General features: G+C 40.2%; 3 protein-coding genes across 3 annotated transcripts; all 3 read right to left on the bottom strand.

Annotated features, from left to right (window-relative positions):
• Positions 1-8,759: 8,759 nt before the first annotated feature.
• Positions 8,760-11,324, bottom strand: LOC133743666 ((R)-mandelonitrile beta-glucosyltransferase-like). Its single transcript, XM_062171671.1, has 2 exons — positions 10,139-11,324; positions 8,760-9,819 (listed from the first exon to the last, which is right to left on the bottom strand). Exons 1-2 carry the CDS (start codon positions 10,737-10,739, stop codon positions 8,876-8,878), a joined length of 1,545 nt encoding a protein of 514 aa, XP_062027655.1. The 5' UTR covers positions 10,740-11,324; the 3' UTR covers positions 8,760-8,875.
• Positions 11,325-11,496: 172 nt separating this feature from the next.
• Positions 11,497-13,361, bottom strand: LOC133743667 ((R)-mandelonitrile beta-glucosyltransferase-like). The gene is made up of 2 exons (XM_062171672.1): positions 12,660-13,361; positions 11,497-12,565 (listed from the first exon to the last, which is right to left on the bottom strand). The coding sequence occupies exons 1-2, from the start codon at positions 13,159-13,161 to the stop codon at positions 11,625-11,627; spliced, it is 1,443 nt and encodes a 480-aa protein (XP_062027656.1). The 5' UTR covers positions 13,162-13,361; the 3' UTR covers positions 11,497-11,624.
• Positions 13,362-15,047: 1,686 nt separating this feature from the next.
• On the bottom strand, positions 15,048-15,679 carry LOC133744205 (F-box protein At5g51380-like). The gene is made up of 2 exons (XM_062172345.1): positions 15,551-15,679; positions 15,048-15,506 (listed from the first exon to the last, which is right to left on the bottom strand). Exons 1-2 carry the CDS (start codon positions 15,677-15,679, stop codon positions 15,048-15,050), a joined length of 588 nt encoding a protein of 195 aa, XP_062028329.1.
• Between the last annotated feature and the right edge of the window lie 1,198 nt (positions 15,680-16,877).

Here is a 16,877-nt window from a genome sequence, read left to right as displayed (position 1 = left end):
TGGTAAAGGACGTGGGGGTCGTGGTATGGGCCGTGGAGGCCCTCCCAATGTATGGCGCAAAGATGGTGGTGCTGGCCATAGTGGTCTTGGAAACAAGGTGCAAAGGGCACTTAGGAACCCTTCAGTCAAATAGGAAAGAGTTGGCAATGAACCATGCTGTAGGTGTGGAGTCATTGGGCATTGGTACAAGAACTGCCAAGCAAGCAACATAGTTGCAGCCACTTACAAGAGGTATAGTAAGTCTAAAGAACAAGAGGCTCACTATATGGAAGAAGAGGGCCATGACCCAAACGTCAGCCTCACAATTGCAGACTTCAATGACAACAAGGAACTTGCTCAGTCAATGGATGCTCCAGATTTTGACTGATCTGCTTTATTTATCTTATTTTCCAAAGACAGTTGTGAAGGCATAATGCCTCATTTTTAATTAGACTATCGTTTAGTCTTAAAGAATGGTTTGATGAATTAGATTTCTGAACAAAACCTTAATTTGATTATCGTTGGCTTATTAATAAATTTCGAATTTTATTCTGAAGCACTAAATTTATTCAAATTTATTTACTACACATATTTACATGGTTCGAAATAGCACTATAAAGATGTAAATTAAAGCAATACACCTAGAAAAAGAAAAATTATTAGAATGAAAAGATTGTCATTCTACCCAAATAGAAATACTTACCAAGAGCTAATCGAACCTTGTTAAGTTTTCAAAGATATTTGTGCCAACGGTTATCATGTAGAAACACATTGTGAGAATGGAACTGAATACCTTTCTATTACCTCTAATGAATGTGGAAGGAAACACATTTTAGAGAAACTTATGAGTCAATCTAGTGGACTATATCTCACTACGATTCAGATCATTGAATCCTATGCTGTCACAAACAATGAAATGTGGGACACTGACTCATACAGGCTTTGGCATGACCGCCTAGGGCACCCTAGTCGTGACATGATGATCCGTATTTAAAAGAACTCACACGGACATCCCTTCGTTCGAGTGACAAATAAAATGGGATAAAAATCCGTCACACTGCAAGGTGTCGATTCTAGTACTGCTCAAATGCAGTCATTGCCTTCTGAAGTACCAGAAGCACTACCTCCCTCCCATTATGCCTTATTAACTATTTCAAAGGCACATCACTCGTTTTGCAAAGCCAGCTCTTTAGCAAAAACAAGATCGAGACCTTCCTATGCTAAAGACACAAAACAAAACATTCCATTCTTACAAAGGATATAAGGAGAAAATACACAAAACAAAACATTCCATTCTTACAAAGGATACAAGGAGAAATCTATGGACCTATCCATCCAGAATGCGAACCATTCAAGTACTTTATGGTTCTGGTGGATGCTTCGACACACTGGTCACATGTCACTTTATTGTCCACAAGAAATGATGCACTTGCAAAACTCCTACCACAGATTATACGTCTAAGGGCTCACCACCCTGATCACCCTATCAAGTCTATATGGCTTGATAACGCTGGAGCGTTTACATCAAAAGCATTTGATGATTATTGCATGTCTATTGGGATCGATGTAGAGCATCCTGTACCCCATGTGCACACACAAAATGGTCTCGCAAAAGCCGGCTACGGATGGTGGCTAGGGCATTGGTTATGCGCACCAACCTGCCTATATCTACATGGGGTTCTGCAATATTGCATGCAGCTTTACTTATTCGTTTCAGACTCACAGCTAGCCAACCATTTTCTGCGTACCAGTTGGTAACTGGATATGAGCCTGACATTTCACACTTACGCATATTTGGTTGCGCAGTATATGTGCCTATTGCGCCCCCACAACGCACCAAAATGGGTCCTCAGAGACGATTAAGTATTTATGTTGGATACGAATCTCCAACAATTATCCCCTACTTGGAACCCTTGACAGGCGATCTCTTTACCGCTAGATTTGCGGATAGTCACTTTGATGAGACAGTCTTCCCGTCGTTAGGGGGAGATAGGAAAAAGGATTTTCCAAGGGAACGACAGGAATTGTCGTGGTTTATTCCCACTCTGTCTCATTTTGATCCCCGCACTTCACAAAGTGAAAATGAAGTGAAAAGAATAATCAATCTTCAGAACGTAGCAGATTCGATGCCTGATGCGTTTACTGATATCGCAAAAGTGACAAGATCACATATACCAGCTGCAAATGTGCCTGCAAGGTTAGAAGTTCCCAACAAGGGGCACGGTGCCGCAGATATAGGCACTACAGCCACACTTAGTGGAGGTGTGGTTGAGGTCGTGGCTCTCCAAAGGAAGAGGGGGAGGCCACCTGGTTCGATTGATACTCATCCAAGGAACAAGCGGGCAAGTAAGGCACAAACCGATCCATTAATCATCAATGTAGAGAATCCCTCTCATGAGATTGTCTCTTATTATAGTTATGTCCATGAATCAATACTGGAGGACGCTCCGATGTTTGAAATGATTCCAGAGAACAAAGAAATCTCAATGGATTATGAGAGTGTGTATGAGTTGATAGAAAGATCTTCCATACACATTGATGATGTATTTATATACACTGTTGCTCAAGAAACCATAGAGCACGATGATATCGAACCACGCTCTGTTGCAAAATTCAACAAAGAGCAGATTGGCCTAAATGGAAAGAAGCAATCCAGGCAGAACTAGATTCTCTGGCAAAGAGACAGGTATTTGGTCCGGTAGTGCTAACCCCACCAAGTGTAAAGCCTGTAGGACGTAAATAGGTCTTTGTTAGAAAGCGTAATGAGAAGAATGAAGTCCTGAGGTACAAGGCTTGCCTTGTGGCTCAAGGTTTCTCACAACGCCCTGGAATTGACTACGAGGAGACATACTTTCCCGTAATGAACGTTATAACGTTCCGCTACTTAGTTAGCTTGGTAGTTTTCGAAAGACTGGAAATGCAGCTCATGGATGTGGTTACTGCATATCTCTATGGGGATCTAGAATCAGAGATATATATGAAAGTGCCTGATGGCCTTACATTACCCAAGTCAAGTGACTCTAAACCACAGAGTGCGTTTGCAATTAGGTTGAAACGCTCACTTTACGGATTGAAACAATCCGAGCGGATGTGGTATACGCGTCTAAGTGACTACTTGATTGGGAAGGGATATAAGAACGATGAATTGTGCCTCTGCGTATTCATAAAGAAAACAAGTTCCGGATTTGCAAATTGTAGCTGTATATGTCGATGATATGAACATAATAGGTACTCTTGATGAAATAAGAGAAACCGCGAGCTACTTGAAATCTGAATTTGAGATGAAGGATCTTGGGAAAACTCAATTCTGTCTAAGCCTTGAACTAGAACACTGAGTTTGTGGAATACTAATCCACCAGTTTGCGTATGTCCAAAAGTCAGGCGATTTAACATGGACAAAGCGCATCCTGCTAGCACTCCCATGATCGGTCGAAGTTTAGATGCAAAGAAAGATCCATTTCATCTAAAGGAAGATGACGAAGCGGTGTTGGGAGCAAAAATTCCTTATCTAAGTACAATAGGCGCATTATTGTACTTAACCCAATGTACTCGACCAGACATTACGTTCTCAGTGAACTTGTTAGCTAGATTTAGCTCAGCGCCAATGCAGCGTCAATGGTATCAAGAACATTTTCCGATTCCTAAAAGGAACCATTAACTTGGGGCTGTTCTTTCCCTACAGAGAGACAAGAGGGACCGCAGATGGTGCTGATGGCGAAAGCGCCACTTACTACACCCAAACACCAAATGACGTTTTGGTTGGTTTTGCTAATGCTGGGTACCTCTCTGACCCACATAAAGGTCGTTCCCAAACTGGTTATGTATTTACCATTGGGAACACGGTGATATCTTGGAGATCAACCAAGCAAACCCTTGTGGCTACCTCCTCGAACCACTCAAAGATCATTGCTCTACATGAGGCGGTTCGTGAGTGTATATGGTTAAGAGCTATCATTACACATATTCGAGGGACAAGTACGTGGTTTGAGTTCTACAACTGAAGAGCCTACTTGCATTTATGAAGATTATACAGCTTGCATTGAACAGATGAAGTTAGGATATATCAAGGGTGATAATACAAAACACATATCGCCAAAGTTTTTCTACAATCAGCAACAATAGGCTCTCCTCAAGATTCAAGTGAATCAAGTTGACTCAACTCATATACTCTCGCAAGCGTATGAATCGTTGTCAAGTAAGGGAAATATTAGAACCTTGATTATCGTACCTCGGGGATTAGGTGTTGGACCTAACCGAGGTAATTGGCGCTAGAATAACTTAAAAGCATACAATGAAAAAGTAAAAATAAAAATAAAATAAAGTAAAATAAAATATTCACAAGGCACCAAGCTTCGGCAATGCTCGGCTTAGCTCACACTAAGCCTAATCAAAGCCACTAACTTGTAGCCCAAATGAGTTATGCACAATGGAAGGTAGAATTTTGTTTGGGAGTTTTGAATTGGGAATTAACTAAATTAAATGCAAACTAAAGAACAAGCAAACAACTGATTATCAAGCAAGAAATTAAATTTGGATTTTCAAATTAATGGAAATATGGGAGTGTCGGGTGATTCACACTAACTATCTTGTAAACATCGATGCCAATTTCACAAATGCATGTATTTCCTATATGTGTCGAGTCCCATATCTAGTACCGGTTAAGGCTACTAAACCAATTATCCTTTCGGTGTATTGACTATGCCGGTTAAGGCCACAATCAACTCTCTAATTTGGGCATTACGCCGGTTAAGGCCGCAATATCCAAAATTAGAGGCCTAGAGAGCAAGATAATAGAGACCCAAGCAAGCTTAGCTACAATTAAGCTAGCTAATGGTTACCACACTTAAATCCTAGATGCCACAAGATTAATAAGTTGTCAATTTATCAATCTATTCATCACAATTGCCCACAACATAATTTCAAAGAGTGACTAAGCCTAGAAACATGCTTCTAAGGACCAATAAATTCGGATTTAAAGCATACACAATGGAAATTGCATTTATTAAAATTAAAGCATCAATATTTATACAAGATGAGTTAGGGCTTCACAACCCTAACTCCCAAAATTGAACTACTCACAACCCATTATCAAATACATCATCAAATACATAAGAAATTAGGAGAAATGATAGAGGAGAGAGGGAACACAAGCTAAGCTCACAATTTGCTATAGGCAAATATGAACCCAACTTGAAATTAAGCCCCCACTCTTTACCAAAGCCAAAATCCCTTGTGGTGATGAAGCCTTGATGATGTGAAGTGAAAATCCCTTAATTACTCCTTCCAATTTTTGAGAGAAAATGATGAGAGAGAGAGAGTGGGGAGGTGGGTTTCGGTGAACAAAGAAAATAAAAGATGGAATTGGGGGTGGTTGCGGCACTGTTGGAGAAAAGAGAGGATTTAGGGGTGTGTGGCCACTGTAGGGTTTGGATGAATATATATATATATATATATATATATATATATGTGGTCTCCGTGTGTGGTTGTTTTGCAAGGGAGAACTGGATGGTGAATATATGGCTGTGATTAAAGGAGAAATATGATGGCGTATGGCTAGGATTGAATGGACTAATGGAGAGGAGCAGTACGTGATGGGCTGCTAGCTTTCAACTAATGGTTTAATTAAGAAAATAGTTGCCATGTGTCAAGGCTGGATTCGGCACCAAACAATTAAACAACAATCAAAGATTGCTGCACCTGCACGTCATGGCTGGGGTTAATTAGTCAAACCATTGGTTAATTAATCTAATCATTGGTTAATTAAATAAATCAGCCAATGATTAATTAATTAAGCCAATGATTAGTCAATTAATTGTTTCTTTTCTTCATCCCCTTCTTTCCTTCTTTGATCATAAAGCACATTAGAAGACATCATCTTGAAATACTCGGATTCGGCTTTCTCACTCATGTTGACTATGGTTGACCGGCATCGACTATTTCGTCATTTTGTCGGAATACTCCAATTTGCACAATTTCACACCATTTCCACTTGATTTCCGCAATTCTACTTATTTCCTATAAAATAAATAAAAATGCATTAACTATATATTAATTAACTTGAGGATTAGCTTAATTCTAGGATTTTAGATATAATTACACGTATAAAAATGTGTGTAATCATAAGGCCTGAAAATGTGTGCAATTTTCAGGGATTATAGAGGTGGCTTTCTTGGAGCTTTTGCAGCTAATATTGACATTCCTAGCTCCGTGGCGGCAGAGGTTATGGCATTATCAAGGCAATTGAGATAGCTTGGGTTCGTGAGTGGAAGCATATTTGGCTAGAAGTTGACTCATCCTTGGTACTTGATTATTTTCGTAATCCTTCTCTTGTGCCTTGGAATCTTCGAGTTAGGTGGAATAATTGTTTGTTCAAGGTCTCTATGATGACATTTCGGTCTTCTCACATCTTCCGTGAAGGGAATAAAGTAGCTGATGCTTTAGCAAACTATGGTTCATCTTCTTCCGAAACGGTGTGGTGGGATTCTCCTCCTTCTTTTATCCTATCGCACTATGAGAATGATAGGTTGGGTCTTCCTCAGTTTCGTTTTCGTTAACTAGCTAGGATTTCATTATGCTTGTTTTTCTTATTGGGAGGTTTTGGTTTTTGATCCCCCTCCTTTGTATTCTTTATTCCTTTAATCTCATGGAGTGATGGAGAAGGCCTGAGGAGAATGTGGCAGATTTGTTCACCAAATCATTGCCTAAGGCTACATTTGAGAAACATGTGAAAAACATAGAAATGCGAAGACTTTCCAAGCTCCCTTAATTAATGTAAGGATCAGGGGGAGGTGTAGACGTCAGGGGGAGTCTAACACACACATGTCATCCTCAAATGTAAAAGGTGCGTTGTGCTCTTTTCCTTCGACCAAGGTGTATTTTTTGTCTCACAGAGTTTTTATTGTTACTTGACAAGATTTTTAGTGAGGCAACAACTCATGCACCATTTCGTCTTTGACTTGGCACAAGGGGGAGTGTACGTTAAAGGAAAAACACATTATGTGTCTTCGTCAAAGTGACTAACAAAGAGAGAATCAAGGATTTAGCGATTATCGATCAATCAGCATCGATTACAGATCAATCAGCATTTAATGTCATCATTGTAATTGATATTTCCGTTGTAATTCCCTCCCTATATAAAGGGATTATGAAATAAAATGAAATGAGTAGACCAATTCTAATTCTCATTTTACTTTTACAATATATTATTTCCCTCAGAGTCACAGACACCTTCCAGTCTCCCACCACTTTTGTCTCCCCTCTTTACCCCTCAACAGCCTTGTCTCCTCTCACTTCTACCTTTCTATGAGTGGAACTGAAGTCGGCACATTTTCTATCCTGAAGCTGGCAGTTAATTACCTATTTTTTTTTTTGGTTACAAGTTAATTACCTATTTTGATAGGTGACAACTTCAATACTAGTCCGATCACCATCCTGCCCTGTAAATAATTTTTTGGTTGCTTTTTTATGTTTTAATCTGCTTTACTGAATCCACTAACTTTTCGATGTGGTAGAGTACAGTAAATATCCCCTAGATATATAAGTCCTGAACTGGGATTCTTCAGCTGACCTATATCATTAACACTTTTGGATATTAAGCTAAAGGGAAAGAATCAAAGACTGAAAAAGCAAAAGTGACCATTTTGTTTAATTTCTTTTCCGGTTGAACCCATTTATCAAAACCCAAATGGAAACTGAACCTCTTTATCAGTTGATAATCCTATATCCTTAAGGTGACTGAAAATCAAACACCTCAATACTCAAAAAGGCAGTAAAGACTAACTAGGGAGAGAGTATTGAGCAAAAAAAAAAAAAGTGAGAGCTTTTGATTCTTAAGAGGGGCAGCTGAGCTTCGTGGAGGAGTGGAGAAGATGAGTCAGCTTCACTCATTCTTTGCTCTCCCGCCATTGCTCTCTCTGCGTACAGTATTATAGAAGGGTTTCTGGGGTTTATGAAACTGGCTTAGTTTTCAGCAATGCCCCCATAGTTTTACAAATTTCCATATTTTGTTCTTAAACTTTTAAAATTTATCAATTTGCCTCAAAATTGCCACGTCGGCGTTATTTTTATTTTGTTTGTTTTCAGAGGATGAATAACGGAATAACCTACTCATTCATGTTCATCGTCTTCAATCTTTTCTTTACCCCAAATTCTGCAACTGGGTTTTTGACTGTTTAGAGCTCTTTCTGATTTTTATGACTATTACATCCAATTTTATTTTTTCTTGATTTAATTTTGTTTCTGATATGCAGAGAAAGCTGGAGTCTTGAAAGGTGGCCAGTCTCTATATGTTGTTCCTGAAACAGAGTTATCAGGTATTTGAAGTCTTCATTCCAATACATGAAAAGCTGCTATATGTGTTAGTGCCTATATGCTTCCTGACATGCACCATGTTTTATACCTTGATCTTTTTTGGGGGTGAATCAAAAGTTTACAAGTGATAAAGATGATAAATTTACAACATATACTTCAAAGAGGACAAGAAAATGGAGTTTCCTAGTGCTATCAAATACAGTATGTGTGGGAAAATGGGAATTTGAAGTAGGAAGAAGCTTGGCTTTCAATGTTAATCGAGTAAAGTTTAGAATGCTAATAGCATATTGTACTTTTAGCTAAGGGGAATCTCCTTAGCTTTATCACTGCTCTGCTTCATCTAAACCAAACATCCTATATTCCCAGTCCAAGTCTTCCACCAAAAACTGAGCTTTGCCTAAATTAGATTTGGATAAAAAAGTGAGATTCTTTCAGACATATATGCCAGTAAGATTAGCGCTACATGGAGATGATAAAAGAGTCACAACCAGGGAACAGAAAATGATATGATCGAGATACAAAGTATCGTTGATTAAAACTATGATATACAATTATACATACAAAAAAGTAGTACAGTTCATCAATTCTAATCTTTTGGAGATAGCAGCACCTGATTAACCATTTTGTCCAAATCCAAGAAAGATGATCCATGAGGACCTGTAGTGGCCTTCTCTGCCAACTTCTTCCATTCCATGGATTTCTTCCTCATCTCTTTTCCCTCCTTTTCCTCCATTAACTTCCTCACAAGGCTTTCTATGTAGTTTCTTTTAACATCACCCTCCATCTCCATGCCTATGCCCCATTCTTTGCAACAGTACCTACAGTTGGTTTGTTGCTCGCCGTTGAAGGGCCAACAGATCATCGGCACTCCACCGCACACACTTTCAATGGTTGAGTTCCACCCACTATGCGTCAAGAACCCTCCTATAGCTGGGTGGCTCAAGACTTGTTCTTGACAGCACCAGCTTGCCAGTAGACCCCTGTCTTTAGTCTGTTCTATAAACTCTGGTGGTACCACAGGTGATTCTCCCCCAACAAGGTTAGGCCTAATGACCCAAAAAAAAGTGATGCTGCTGTCTGCAAGGCCCCAAGCGAATTCAATTAGCTGCTCATCTGTCATGACTGTGCTGCTTCCAAAGTTGACATAAATCACAGAACTAGGTTCTTTAGAGTCAAGCCATTCAAAACAGTCTGGTTCTTCTCTCCATAGACTTGCTCCAGTCAACTTGAAGGTGTTATCTTCAGCTGGTATCTGATTAAGTTGTAGGTCCAGGGGTCCAATGGAGTATATAGGTGGTAGCAAATGCGAAATTGCCTCGAGAACTTCATGCTCTAAGGCATCAAACGTATTCAAAATGATAGCAGAAGCTCTTTGAACTTGTTCTGTATCGTGCAAAATCACGTGCAGAATGGGGTCATTTGGGTCAGTGGTTCTAATGAAGGTTGGGATATCCTTCAATTGGATTCCTTTCATTCCTGGAATCCAATCTATTACTGTATCCAAATACCCATTTGTTAAATAACTGTCGTCTGCAAGTCAACAAAGAACATAATACTATTGAAGTGAGTCAACATTTCTAATGCAATAGATTTAGAACAAGTTAAAACAAGCAGGTTAATATTTCTAATGCAAAAGATTTAGAACAAGTTAAAACAAGCAGGTTAATAACAATATTAACATTTCCAAATGTCCTGTGATGAGAGATTTAAAGTCATTTGCAGATCTGTGTGAAATCTATAATATGTCACTAGCTGCATAATATCCACTTTTTTTTTCGTAAAACCAAAAGAGATTTCACCAAGTAGTGATATCCTCTCTTTTTATAATTAGTGTTCAATAGTTCAATACCTTTAAGAGGAACTAAACCCTTTTCAATGAGATTGCGATATTGAAGGTAGCCCATGAAACCACAGGCACTTGTTGTCCAGAAAATAACTTCAGGAAGGCCTAGTTCTTGGGCTGCATCAAGAGTGAAGTTCATGATACCATCAGCAACTATGCAGGTTACTGGAGGCGAATTTGGTGAAGAATTGAGCTTCAAAAGAAGGTCTCTGAAGGGTGCTAGGCAGTTTTTCCTTGTGGATTCGCATAGCGATGGCATGTGTTGGGTGGCAACATTCGCATCAGTTGGAGGAAGACCATCTGGAATTGTCTCGAATCTAAAGGAAGGGAAACCATCAAGAGAATTTGGACCTCGAGATTTCAGCAGGCGTTTATGTATGAACTCTGTGTTGACAAAGGTTATATGAAAACCTTTGAAGTGGAGGAGTTTAACCAATTTTAGCATTGGGTTTATGTGGCCTTGAGCTGGGAATGGGATGCAGACTGCATGTGGCTTCTGCGACGTTAAGGCAATGCAATCCATTTCCTCTCTCTCTCTCTCTCTCTCTCTATGGGATGCTCTGGGATACAGAGTTCTTACCAGTTTTATAGCTAGTGTGGCCACCATCCACTACTTTTCATTGAGTATATTCCCTCATCTTTTAATCTTAGCCTTGCACATTTTCAAAGAGAGAATATGAAGGTTAAGATTAAAAACTACTGGTCATATCAGCACATAGCTTTCGATGTTCAGAAGATAAGGCTTTTGAGCTGCCAACAATGTTTTTATATTCCTTTCTCTTGACCTTCTCATGCCATATACACCCTTTCCTTTCTTTTGTCATTCAGGCAGAAAACAGGATTCAAGACCCTCCAAAGACATCTTTCTGTGATCCCAAAACCTACAGAATTTTACAGCGGTTGCTAGTACCAAAAATTCATGGCTAGATGAAATACCTGAAAACAACAAACATATTTTGCCACTGCATAGATGGAGATTAAATGGTTCTATATGATGACTAGTTCCTGGACACAGAAGCAGTAAACTTGTCGATACATTTGTGCGAATTGTTAGTTTCGAGTGAGGATTTGGTTTGTTACAAACAATTTGGATATGATGTTCTTCGTAGAATTACAGTTGGAATATGAGATTAAGGGGATTTTCCATTTCATATTTGAGTGAGCTAGCTGCTCTTAAATAAAACAGAGGATACTTTTTTTTTTGGGTGATACATATTCATTGTTTCAAGTGAGGATTTTGGTTTGTTACTTTCTTACAAACAATTTGTTTGGATATGATGTTCTTTTTAGAATTATAGTTGGAATATGTGATTAAAGAAATTTTCCATGTCATATTGGAGTGAACGTTTTTCTGGAGAAAATAGAAACATTGGAGTGAGCTAGCTGCTCAAAAATTAATAAAACAGAGGATACTTTTGTTTTTTTTTTGATACATAAAACAGAGGATACTGCTCAATAAGGAATATAATATTTTCCCATTGATTCACTCATTCTAAATTCTGGGAGACAGAAGCACCTGGTTAACCAGCTTCTCCAAATTCAAAAATGATAACCCATTAGGACCACTAGAGGCCTCCTCTGCCAACCTCTTCAATTCCTTGGCTTTCTTCCTCATCTCATTGCCCTCCTCTCCCTCCATCAACTCTCTCACAAGCCCTTCTATGTAATTTCTCCTGACCTCACCCTCTATCTCCATGCCTATGCCCCATTCTTTACAACAGTACATACAATTCATTTGTTGCTCAGCAAAGAAAGGCCAACAAATCATGGGCACTCCACCACTCACACTTTCAATAGTAGAGTTCCATCCACCATGTGTCAAGAAGCCCCCTATTGCTGGGTGGCTCAAAACTTGTTCTTGAGGGCACCAACTTGATAATAGGCCCCTTTCTTTGATTTCTTCTAGAAACTCTGGTGGAAGCACAGCTGATTCCCCAGCAACAAGGTCAGGCCTTATGACCCAGAGAAATGGCTTGTTGCTGTTTGCAAGTCCCCAAGCAAACTCAATTAGCTGCTCGGCTGTCATGACTGTAATGCTTCCGAAATTGACATATACAACAGAATTTTGTTCTTTTAAGTGAAGCCAGTCAAGACACTCTGGTTCCTCTATCCATAGGTTTGATTCTATCAACTTCAACTCGCTATCTGATGGGATCTGATGAAGTTGTAGATGTACAGGTCCAATGGTGTAAATGGGTGGTAGCAAACTTGACAGTGCATCTAGAACTTCATGCTCCAAGTCGTAGAACGTGTTCAAGATAATAGCAGAAGCTCTTTGAGATCGTTCAGTCTCATATACAAGAAAATTCAGCATGATGTCATCTGGGTCTGTTGTCCTAATGAAACTCGGGATGTCCTTTAAACGGATACCTCTCATGCCTGGTATCCAATCTATTACAGTATCCAAATACCCGTTTGTCAAACAGCTAGAATCTGCACATTGAAGTTAGAGTACTGGTGAGTTGACTTTAATCTGATGCAGATTATAAATTCAAGTAGTTCAACTTTCATTTGATCAAATCAATACCTTTGAGAGGAGTGAGACCCTCTTGGATGAGTCGGTGATACTGAAGGTAGCCCATGAAGCCAGAAGCACTTGGTGTCCAGAAAAGAACTACCGGAATCCCCAGTTCCTCACCAGCGTCTAGACTGTAGCTCATGACACCATCAGCCACTATGCAAGTTACCTGAGGGATATTATTGTTTGAAGAAGAATTCAGCTTTGAAAGAAGTTCTCTGAAGGGAGCTAAGCAGTTTTTCTTTGTGGATTCACATAAGGATGGTATGTGTTGTGTAGCATTTGCATCAGTTGGAGGGAGGCCATCTGGAATTGTTTCAAATCGAAAGGAAGGGAGGCCATCAGCGGAGTTAGGGCCTCGCGATTTAAGCCAGCGTCTATGGTTGTACTCTGTGTTGACAAAGGTTATATGAAAACCTTTGTAGTGAAGCAGTTTGGCTAGTTTGAGCATTGGGTTTATGTGACCTTGAGCTGGGTGTGGCATGCAAACTGCATGTGGCTTTTCTGCCATCAAGCCCTTGAGAACAATCTCTCTCTCAATTCCTACACAAGTTAGCAGAAAGCTTTCTAGAAAATGGAATGATATGCTTTGGGGATGGAAGACAAGTAGTCTTTACCAAATTTATACTTAGCTAGCAACTAAAGGTCAATGGGATGAATCTGTTATACCTAAGAGGAAGGTCTGGACGGCGGAGGAGTACATATATATTAATATGAGCCTGTCTTCTTCTTCATGCCATCATTCTCACATTTAAAATACTCCTTTTAGGCCCCTAAAGAGGATAAAAAAATCTACATACTCCTTCACCAGTGGTGTACAAGATCCGGTCCCCGTCCTCATGCTTTATTTATTAGGGAAATGATCATTTACCCAATTTCAGCTTAAAAATTGTCCACTTGTTCCACTAAGAGTTTTTTAACCTCATTTACCCCAAACACTCTAAGAGATTATTTCCCTATTACCCAATTAATTCTTTTTTTATTCTTTTTTATTTATTTTTGGGACTTTTTTGTCTTCTCCTTCTTTCTCACTTAGAGAGAGAAGTCGTCGGATACCTTGCCGGACTTCGGTGACCAGTGGCCAGCCGCCGACTCCGGTGACCGGTCGCCGGAATCTCGAATCCGGCTACTGAACTGGTGTCCGGATTCCGGTGTCTGAATTTATTGCCCCCTAATAATACTCAGTAACCATATTATTGCCCCCCCCAATCCTAGGGCTGGCCGTGGTACGGTTACCGGATTTTTTGGCGTCAGCCGAATACCGACCGAAAGTCATCGGTTTCACCAAATGTGTTGCCGTAACCGTGCCGGAGCTTTCGGTTACCGGAAGTTCGGTTTACCGATTTCAACGGTCGGTTTTGGCCGGTATTTGAAAAGTCCGATTGTCGGAATTTAGAGGACTGCAGAGATAAAATCCGGCTATAATCTGGCTCTTATGTAGAATATGCCTCAGATTTGTAACCCAAGTGAAGGAGATGAGGATTGCAGTATGAGGAGGAAGAAGAAACAGAAAGAAGGAAGAGTACAGAGTTGAGGTGAAAGAAGCTGAGAGTGAGAGAAGAACAGCAGCCCTCCTAATTCTAGATCTAGAATTCAGTTGGAGATCCGATTTTTGATTCATATCTAGAGGTGAAAGAAGAAGTGGAAGGATGAATAAGAAAAATGATGAGAAAATGGAGGAAGAAGAACAAGAATCTAGGAAGAACAAAAGTCAGAAATGAAGAGAGAGAGAGAGAGAGAGATAGCAGAAAGTAAGAAAACAGAAGAGGAAGAGAAACTGAGAAAGAACGAAGAAGAGAGAGAGAGAGAGTTGTCTCGAAGTAGGAGACGCGAAAGAGTTTTTAATTTTCATGATTTCTGATTCAAGTATATTTTTTAGTTTTTGTGCAATTAACAACAAGCAAGCTTGTGGCCTAGTGGTAAGTGGCTCGAGTTTGTAGCGAGATTGGCAAGGGTTCGATCCTTGGCAGACGCAAGAGGGGTAGTATTTTTGGGAATTAAATCCAGAAATTTATATCTCGGCTGGTTCGGTAACACCGAACCTATGCAATTGGTTGTACCACTACCGAGCCGAAAACGTTGCTCCGGTACGGTACTACCGTACCGACTCTTCGGGTACCGGATTTGCCGGCGCCGACACCACCGGTTCGGCCGGTTTTCGGTTGGTTCCGGTAGGTATGGTAATTTGAGCCAGTCCTACCCAATACCCATATTATTGCTCCTCAGTAATCATATTATTGCCCCTCAGTAATCATATTATTGTCTCCTAATCATCATATTATTACCCTCCAATAATCATATTATTGCCCTCAAGTGAATTGTATAAACACCCAAAACCAAAATGAACACACTACAAACACATATGTTCAATTGTACACGTTACTTTTCTTCCCCATTCTAGGAGCTCACAGTATACCAAAAAAAACACAGTATACCAGACAAAAAAAAAATCGTCAACCCGATATCCGAAACCACAGAACCACATAGCCCCTCCACATTGGCCACCAACTTCAACACTTGCAAATTCTCACAAGCTGCAATCCCTCTCAGCAAATTGTCATTGCACTTGTGCAACTCCAACTCTTGAAGAGTTGGACACTCTTCTGCTATACTTAGCCACCCTAACTCACTAGCCCCAATCACAACTAGCTTCTTCAAATTGGGGCACCCACTCCCTAACTCACTAAGCCCTCTATCCACAACCTCACCAGGAACCAAATCACAGTCAGCTTCGAAAACCCGGTGACCGGAACAAGCAACCGGCACCGAAAACCCACCATGATTCAGCAAAATCCCGGAATTCTGGTCCGAGATCAGTGAACCGAGTACCAGATCAACCTGGGTCAAGATCGGAACCTTGAAATAACCCGACCCAATTCCACAAAGCTCTAGTCTTTCACCTTCACGGACCTCACAAGCCGGCCCAGGAGGCTCAACCACCGCTTGCAGACTAGCAAGCTCGGGTTCTGATCCGGCTCCGACAACTTGGCCAGAATTTCGAGGAGGATTTGATCGGACAATTGGGCCATCCAGTCAGAAATTTCCAAATTAGGGTTTAGGGTTTTCTGGGCGGGCTTCAATCTTGACTCTTTGGGCGAGCCCAGTTGCATAGCCTTGATGACGTTCTTGAGTGAAGTAGTGTTCTTGAGCCACGACTCTGACCAACTCGCCGACCTTCTGTTCAGCTTCAAAGACCGTAATGGGCTTCTCGGGGACCCATGACGGTTGAGATCGTCTCTGATGGCGGTGGAGACTTGATGGAGGTGGTGGCCCGAAGCCGGAGGTGGGGTGCCGGAGCAGCCATGGCACAGAGAGAGAAACAGCGAAGCCGGAGGTGGGGCACGGCACAGAGAGAGAGAGAGAGTGAGAGAGAGAGTCTGAGAGGATAGAGTTAAATAATAGGGGGCAAAATTGTCTCTAGATGTTAGATTGGGTAAATGAGGTTAAAAAACTCTTAGTGGAGTAAGTGGGCAATGTTTATGTTGAAATTGGGTAAGTGGTCACGGCCCCTTATTTATTTAGATCGCTTTCAATCATGTAATAGTGTTCTCAAATTTGGCTAGCAATTTGATTTTGATAAAATAGATCGACCGACATTTTTCTTTTTTTTTTTGTTACTAGAATGGCTCTACATACTGATGATGATTGATGAGTTGAAGAAAAAGTTAAAAGGGCAAGTAAATTGTGGGAGAACAGTCTTCCATTATTTTTAGGTGGTGATTTTCGGGGAATGATCCAGAGCACCAACGTGCATTTGCACCAACATGAATTGATGGTTGGATTACATCAAATTTACTTTTTGGTTATTAAAAAAAAAAAGATTAAATTATGTTTAGTCCCTTTACTTTGTCTCTCTCATTGTTTCAATCCCTGACATTCTAATTTAATCTAAAAACTCCCTGACCTCACAATTTCCCACCAATAGGTCCCTCTAGCGTCAAATTAAGAGTTTGCCTTAGGTGAAATGTCTAATATACCCCTTTGTTATTTCTTTTTCTTTTTCCTTTTTAATTTCTTTTTTCCTTTTTTTCTTTTTTCTTTTTCCTTTTTAATTTCTTTTTTCCTTTTTTATTTTTCATTTTTCCTTTTTAATTTCTTTTTCTTCCTTTTTTCTTTTTTCTTTTTCCTTTTTAATGACCATCGTATCCTGCTGCATCGGTAGCGCCACGTCGGCGAACCAATCCAGATCGACCCGAAACCCCAATTTTTGTTCTCCACACCGGCGAC

The sequence above is a fragment of the Rosa rugosa genome, chromosome 4, assembly GCF_958449725.1.
Source record: "Rosa rugosa chromosome 4, drRosRugo1.1, whole genome shotgun sequence".
NCBI lineage: Eukaryota > Viridiplantae > Streptophyta > Magnoliopsida > Rosales > Rosaceae > Rosa > Rosa rugosa.
Note: the sequence above shows the minus strand (reverse complement) of the source record. Positions and strands in the feature narration are given on the sequence as shown.